The sequence below is a fragment of the Halyomorpha halys genome, unplaced genomic scaffold (assembly GCF_000696795.3).
Source record: "Halyomorpha halys isolate HHAL.00 unplaced genomic scaffold, Hhal_1.1 Scaffold1702.1, whole genome shotgun sequence".
In the NCBI taxonomy this organism is placed as follows: Eukaryota; Metazoa; Arthropoda; class Insecta; order Hemiptera; family Pentatomidae; genus Halyomorpha; species Halyomorpha halys.
Window position 1 is genome coordinate 6114 of NW_027114802.1, and position 8575 is coordinate 14688.

The window sequence follows — 8575 nt, forward strand, 5'->3', positions numbered from 1 at the left end:
ATTAATAATCATAAAATGCTTCTATAAACTTCTTAAAACAAATTATATTTATAAATCTTTGAGTAGAGTAATACTCCTACTTAATTAATTTTGTTCTGATACAGCCTGTAATCTAATATTTGTGACAAAAATACCTTCTTCATACCTTTTCATTTCAATCTTACGAAACAAAAACACTTCCTATACTCTTGATCTCCTTTTTTTTTTCCCTTCTGTTCTTTTGAATAAAAAATCAACCTACCAATTCATTATTCCTTCTTTAAAAAATTATTTATCATTCATACTACCTCCTTATTAATTAAATTTCTTTCACATCTTTGTTGCTAACAACTTTATTAATTTGTTTAAAATTTAATAATATGTCATTGCCAATTATTAATTAGAGTTATCATTTGCAGGACTTGAAAATATTTAGTGAAAATGTCAAGTGTCTCAAAGAATATTCTTGTTTGGAAGGTGAGAAAGAAGTTAATCGCAAGAAGAATAGATATAAAGATATTTTACCTTGTAAGTATTATTCTCTCTTTAATTTGACTTATATTTATTAACTTGTTTATCATCTCATTCACATTTTATTCTAATGATAATTATTTTTTTGTTATGAATCCTGGAAATTAAACACCTTGAGAACACAAAAAGTCAGGTAGTTCTGATTTTTCGGTATATTGTTTGAGTTTGGATTGACAATAAAAATCCAAATTTCTAGCATGCCATCGAAAGTTCATTTTATTCCTGAAGATACTTAATGTTTTTCTCATTTTTTCATTCCATGCTCAATCTTATTTATTATCAACTCTACCAAAAATGTTATTCTTAACTTTTACAAAATGGAGTTAATTTGCTTATATTTTGAGCCCTAATAGAGCTTTGTGGTGCTGTAAAATGTTAGTTTTTTTATGTAACTTTCTATTGTTACTGAGTAAATAACTGATTTCAATTTTCCGATTGTTTTGTTTTATACCTTCAATATTTAAATTAATTGTGAGGAAAATTCACTTATAAATCCTTTTCTTAGTTATAAGCTGTTCAATTAACCAATTGGTACTCAAATCAATCATAAATTCTGATTGAATGTTATCGGACATCAAATGCACTTTGAACAACCAATATATCATTGCATTATATTATTCTGCAAAGCAAAAATGAAATTAATTTAATCAACAATCAAACTTCCTTTTATTAATCAATGAAAAATTAAGATGAATGGTGGATCAAATGTTGCTGTCTCTAAATGGTGATTAAATTGTTTAAAATATATATATCACAATTTTTGATTGAAGAAGTTGCAACTGAAATTATTATGTTACTTTAATGGAAGTTCTACATGAATGGAAAAAAATAGTCTTACCTTATTTCTACCTTACACCTTTTAATCTTGAATATGTTTATTCACAGAACAATGTTATCACTTGAATTTTCAACTATTAAAAAACAAGCTTTTTACAATAAATGAACTAAATCCTCTTGAGACAAGTGACAGATATAATTCAAATGTCTGCCTTCTGAAAAATCGCTGCCTTTTGTTTTCTTGTTTCTTTAGTCTCTCAGTCATCATAATTACAAACAGTTGCTGATTTTTAGTAGTTTTCAAATTACTTTTACTTTAGAGACATATTTATTTCTTTGTTAAATTTAATAATAATTAATTACTGTTTGCATATTAAAAAACTTACATTTTAAATGCTTAACCCAGTATATTAGATATGTAACATAGAATATACTGCAACCAATCAGTCTTCACTATATCCAAAGGAACAGAACTTATATGAATTGTAATCTACATTGGTTACTTGATACTGATAACAAATTGTGTTTTTTTACATTTAATGTTTTTAATATTCCTAATAAACATTTTGCTAACCTATAACAATCTTCTAATGACTAAATACATTGATTTATATAATCTATAATACAAGAAATAAAGTACATTTAATAGTTCCAAAGACCAACATTTTATTTTTTAAAAAAATGAGAACTCACTATTTAATAACTTTATTGTGCCAAATATTATGAAAAACATTATTCCTATGTGGATACTCATTTAAACCACTTCAAAGTGCACTTAATTAGCTTCATTTTGAGTGCCAGCAGACTGAGTTTGAGTGCTCAATTACTTTTCCAATTTTGAGTAAACAGTGTGTGATTACTGACTGCGTGTGTAGTCTTGAAGTATCCACGTACTCCCAGTTATAATTACTTTTTTTATCAATTACATCAAACTTTAAAATTAGTTCTCAGCTACTCAATATTCATGTATAATCAGCCCAACTCAATTAGTAGACTATGAGTCTAACAGTTGAGATATCAAACTATTCTCAAAACATGTCTTCAATTTTCAAAGTATGTTACAAAAATATAAAAATAAGGTGTCTACCAGATTTGGAATACCTGGAAAAGTCAGAAATTTTTTCGAAAAAATACTGAAAGTCGAAGAATGTTACACGATAAGGTACATGAAAGCAAATATGCTGTCATAAATAAGAATCATTATTTATCAACAAGTTTACACAATAGTGGTATATACACTAGTGTATACACAGATATGATGTGTCAAAAGTATTGAAGGTGTTGTTTTCATTGATTCTTCATGATAAACTATAATCAATATTGTTACAAAATCCCATAGAACTTCGTTTCTCTATTGTAAATATAAAAAGTAATTGTCTTAGTAATTAAGTTATTAAATTAAAGTTATTGCCTCATAATATTTTTGAAAATGTAAGAAAAGATTTATAAAATCTTGATTTTTTTTTTTTTGTGATATCTTATGAACTATTAGACAAATAGATGTTCATCTGCACTCAAATTGAACCTATTCAAGTATTTTATAATGTTTATCTTCATAGGAGTTTCCATGATATTTGCCAAAATAAATTTGCAAAATATTGATTTCTCTTAGTTTGGGAACAAACTTTTTGTTTATGAAAAACTATATCTCAAGAACTATTAGACGTGCAGATGTCATTCGAAATGAACCAGTACCAGCTGCCAATAACAACTTCAGTCTGATCCTTATCTGCCAGGAGTACTGGATGATGGTTCAACATCTGACAGTACAAACCATAAAGCAACTGAGGAAAGAGGAGATTGAAAGGTTAGCCTAACATATTGAGCCTGCTCATAGTCTCTCGATTTACATGTATTGATTGATACCTAATGGTGGTCCTTTGGATGTTGGGAAGCGGGTGTAAGAAGATGGTTTCAATTTGTTTGAACCAATTTATTCAAAGAATAAGGGATGCTACCCATGTCTTTTTGAAGGTTTTTACTTACTCTTGTTAAAATAATACTTTTGCTGACACATCACTTATTAGATATATTACATTTTAATTGTTGTGTTATCAACAAAGGCTTGAGTTGGGGCTTCTTTCTTCCCTATTCCACCTAGTAATACAAGAGCAAACATTTTTAAATATTGTGATGTAATTAAATGTTATTTAAATGGCAGTACCTTAAAGGTTTAATGGAAAGAAGTATAAAACCTTTATTTATACTTAAATCTTAGTTCAGTTAAGGTAGAAAATGAGCTGCAATTCATTAGCAGTGGTTTGCTAATTTACTTTTTTCAACATTCAAATGGTTTGGTTCTTTTGTGACTGAAGGACAGTTAGTTGATCCCTTTGATCTAGGCTCAGTTAATTCAAGGACATCAACAAAAATTGTTATCTAAAACAGTTATATTCACTTATAATTTTACTGTTGAATCTATTAATTTAAATACTCATGGTTATAGCTTTGGCTAATTGTACTATAAAGATGCCATTGATATTTCTTGCATAAGCAATACCATTTTATACTTTCTAATTCTTTCTTAGATGATTTTATTTGAAGTATTTTTTCCAGTTTTCTTATTTTAAAAACAAAATGCTTGATTCATATGTAATCACAACCATTGAGTTTACCATAGCCAAAAACTATATTTACTGAAAAGCTATCCTACTTTAGCATCTTTCTGAAATTAGTATGGGCATTTCAACATTGCTTAACCTGCATCTATGGAGAAATATTATATATTGAAAGTATCTGTGAAGTTTCATCTGTCAAATTTATTAATAATAGTTATTTAGCTAATGTTCATAGTCTGCTGTTTCAGAAATCAATTTACATTATGCATCAAATAAAATTATATAATTGTAGTATTCACTTGTATGTGTTTGAGCTTAGGTATGTTTTTTTGCAGTTGACCTCAGCCGTGTTGTTCTTAATGAATATGCTGGAATACCTGGAAGTGACTATATTAATGCGAATTTCATCAAGGGTGCAAGTGGTTCTCCTGCATACATAGCCAGTCAAGGACCTTTACCCAGTACTGTAAATGATTTTTGGAGAATGGTTGTTCAGTGTGAGGTGCAAGTGATCGTCATGGCATGTAATGAAGAAGAAGCTGGAAAAGTAATTAAATTAGGATAAAATAGGGTATTTTAACATTATTTCTGACTCTGCTTCCAATGTTTTTATCCGTGTTTGTATATATTTATTTATATACAAATACAAATAAACTTGCTATCATATTGAAAACTTTAAACATAACCATGTATCATTTATGATGATGAATATTCCCTACCTGTGGTTCTCGAGAGCCTACAGTATATTTTTTACTAGAAAAAACAACCACAGTTATGACTTATTTTGATGACCTTTCGAACAAAAGATCAATGTCATTCCAGGAACTCATAAAAAGGTCTTGCAAACAAGAACTCTAATTCTTTTTTAAATGTTTCTTTTAATTTGAACCCATGTTTTGAATTTTAACAGGAAATGATTTCCGTTTAATTAAGTATTTACTATTTAGTTTTATGGTTTCCTTCGATAGAGGTCCATTATGTCTAAAAAACCATCATTCTCTGTGGAAAAGTTTCATATTTGCTGCTGTCTTCAAAATAGTGAGATGAACATAGCTTAGATAAAGAATTGAAATTAAATCGTTCTACTGTTTCTTCAGTTAGGAAAAATATGGCCTAGATTATAGATCTTACATTTAAAGGGGATTTGTTAAAAAATTAAATAATTTCATTATTCTGCCCATGAAGAAATCAATTAGCTATTGCTGAAGTGGTAAAACACCCAAAGATGCCATAAAATTTCTCTTTTAGGTCCCATCCTACTAGCTAAAGCAATTGATTTCATCAGATCTGTTCTCTGTAGTACTGGAAAATCTTGAGAAAAAGAAATTTCTAGAGATTGTCTTAAACATTGTGTTTTAAGCACAATATTGGTTTTAAAAAACTTTGATTTGCGTTGAAGCTAGAGAAGCACCTTTAACATCTGGTGACTGTTTATTCAAGATTTGGGCTTCAATTTGAGTTACAACGCTGATAAGACAGATTTATTTATAAACTAATGCCTGAATGCACCCTACAGAGTTGAAAGATGTTATAACAGAAAATGTTTGAAACATAGGTAGGATAAACTCTGTAAGTCGAGGTGAGTAACCATCAGAAAAATAGTATATTTTTCTTTTTTAGTAGGCCAAAAACCCACATTTCTTCAAAATTATAAAAATTGACCAGTTGATTTTTACAATAACCACAAAGTCTGGATAAACCAACCTTTTCAACAAATATCTTATAGGAGAAGGAATACAACAATATATAGATGTATATTGCTGCTCATTGATAATTATTGATCTCATTTTCATGGTTTCTACTGACAGGTAAATTGGGAAAAGTGAGGAAAAGTCATTATTCTTCTGTATATTTATTTTAGGTGCATAATTACCTACATATATCAAGGTTAATGATTTGTAGTTTGAGGTTGAATTCTTTGGTAGGAGCTGTTATTAAAACTTAATTGTATCCAGGAAATAATTTTTCACATGGATAAGCAAAAGTTGTTGATAAGATTTGTAAAAGACCATGTCTATACTAATCTCCTACTTTGAGCTGATTTGGACCAGCCGTTTTCAAAATATAGGTGAGTTAAGGAAAATGTTTTCGCATGAGAAGAAGGAATTCACTAAACTATGTAAGCAGTAAGTAAATATCCGTATTTAGGGGAGGTTAAGGAATTAAAATAATGTGAGGTGAAATACATGTGGAAAAATCAACCATTCAGAATAAATAAAATTCTGGTTTTAAGAAATTTTTAACTAGCTTTTAAAGCAACTAGATTTTTCAACATTTATTTTACCTCACATTATTATTAATTCTCATAATGAGGTGTAGATAGTTGACCGTAGATTACTGATTAGAGAAGTTGGTCGGGGGTGCAGTCAGCAAAGAACAACATAAATAAACAAAAAATATTTATTCATGCCTTGGCATAAATAGACAACTTATCCAATCATTAATTCTCATAATTTTATACAAATTAAAAACATTGTAAAATTTGAATTCTTGGTGTTTATATAAAATGTGTCATCTTGCAAGTATTCTTTGAAAGAGCTATGATGTGGTTTAAATAAAGTTTTCTGTGAATTTGTCTTTTATACATTATTTTTTAAAAATAAAATTCTCATTTGAAAGTTTGGATCCAGATTTGAGGTAATTGATAACGTATCTGTTCCCATTGGCAATACTATTTCTTAAAAATTTTTATCTTTTGTTTTTTAAGTTAACTGTGATGTACACTTCATGTGAATTCAAGAAATTTAAAGTTTTAATCCTTGGCTTATCAAAATCCTTTTCTTGAGGAATAGGTTCACAATGCTCTAAAGGTCAGTCATTATTGAAAATAAAATGAATTTAATATTCAATATGGTGCTATGTATATTCATTGTATGGAAACTAAAATTGGTGACATTTGTAGTCAAAAAATAAAAAAAGTCCAAAAAAATATTATTGTTGATATGTCTTTAATCAAATAGTTTCAGTCTTCTATACTAGCAAAGGTTTTGGTCTTCACTAAAATAGAATTGTTGATCCAGCTGGAGAAATTTATAAAAAAATTGTAAATAAAGCTGAAGAAGAGAATACAATGTTGATAGATTGTAAGTTATTGGCTGTTCCTTTTAACACATTCAGTACAGAACATCTAACTCACGCATCTTCTATATTGCTGGTTAGGTCTGATAAAATCAATCTTTAAGACCGGATCAACTTTTTAATTTTTCAGAATAAAAACAAGTTTATTGATCTTAAGAAATAAAAAAAATTGCTCCAATGATGACTCGTATTTAGGTCGCTCCACTACAGAAGCAAATATCAGTGACTTAGTGGCAGACATCATTGTATAATTTGTTTCAAAATAATTTCAGAAGCATCGTAAAACACAGAAATTGACAAAAATCATCCACTTTCTGTTTTCATTGTGTAAACAATTTTTCTTTTGATCGGTTGGCTCTACAGACCTTATAAATCTTTAACATCCCGAACCAGTATGTCTTCAGCTATTGCTTTTCAGTTTGCTGCATTCAACTTTTTCGCATCTTTGTTGATTCCGTCTATCTATTTGATTTGTGACCTTCCACGTGGTTTCTTTCCAACAATAATTACATTCATCGTTGTGTTAAAGCATCTTGATGGATTGCTTCAAGCAATATGTCTGGACACCTTAACCTTCTTCCACGGAGAATGTGGTGGTCTACTGATTATCGTGAGATCTGGTGTTGAATGCGATTGAGGGCGAGGAATAGGAAACAAACAAGAAACGCATATTTAGGGAATTTACGAGACCCGGATGTAACTGCCACATGTATATTGGAAATAAAGTTACAGCTGACAAACTGAAAAGATTATGGAGACAACAGTGAGTAGGGGTTGCTTACTCATTAGCCAGATGTCTGTGGCAAGTAGAAATGATCGCCGACCCAGAGGGGCAACAAAAACTTGTCGCCAATCACTTTACCGACAAAACAAACCTTAGGGGGATAGAGGAAACCTTATATGCCCTAAAGTTATTATACTATAGGAAATCAATGAGCTGTACTATGAATGATTATATCACAAGGTAGTATGTCAGCAAGCAAAGTACAACCTCCGACCTCCAGTAGCCGAGCAAGTAGTCATACCCATCACGTTCATGCCTTTACAATCAGTCCAAGTGGACATTATTGGTACAAAAAGTAGTTGTAGCTAACAGCAGTAGACCTATTTAGGAAAATCCCAATGGCCTACCCTATCGAAGTGAAGACACCCGGGAAGGTGAGGGAGGGAATCCTCCAATGGTACACAACCTTCCGGGTGCCAGATTAGATCGTATCAGATTACAGATGAGAATTTGATACGAATTCTGTAATGTGCAGTAAAAGTAAGATGTTAGGCATTACCTGGTAGCTCAACATTCCCCATCACATCAAGAGCAGGAGCACTGTGAAACAGTTGCACAACACGTTAGAGGAACATCTTTGGCTACTTAAGTTAGGGCATAATCTCGAACTATATGATGCCATGCTATGTGCGGTGATAGTGTACTACAATACGATCCATGTGGCGACTGGATTATCACCTGTAGAGATAGTGTTTGGACATAGGCATCACGATAGGGGAGACCTTATTACAGTTTTAACAAGAAAGTGCGGGAAAAGTTAATCCACAAAAAACAACTGCGAGTTAATAAAGCAAATAACTGTCTTGTAGTCCATAAAAAAGGTCCACTAACACTTGGTTTTATATATATATATATATATATTGTTATA

General features: G+C 30.2%; 1 protein-coding gene across 1 annotated transcript in view; it reads left to right on the plus strand.

Moving 5' to 3' along the window:
• Positions 1 to 398: 398 nt before the first annotated feature.
• LOC106690396 (uncharacterized) overlaps positions 399 to 8575 on the plus strand; it is a gene marked incomplete at its 5' end in the record, with an annotated part of 61365 nt that continues 53188 nt past the window's right edge. Inside the window, 2 exon segments of the mRNA XM_067051904.1 lie at positions 399 to 507; positions 4181 to 4392. Of these exon segments, the coding sequence (XP_066908005.1) occupies positions 399 to 507; positions 4181 to 4392 (321 nt within the window).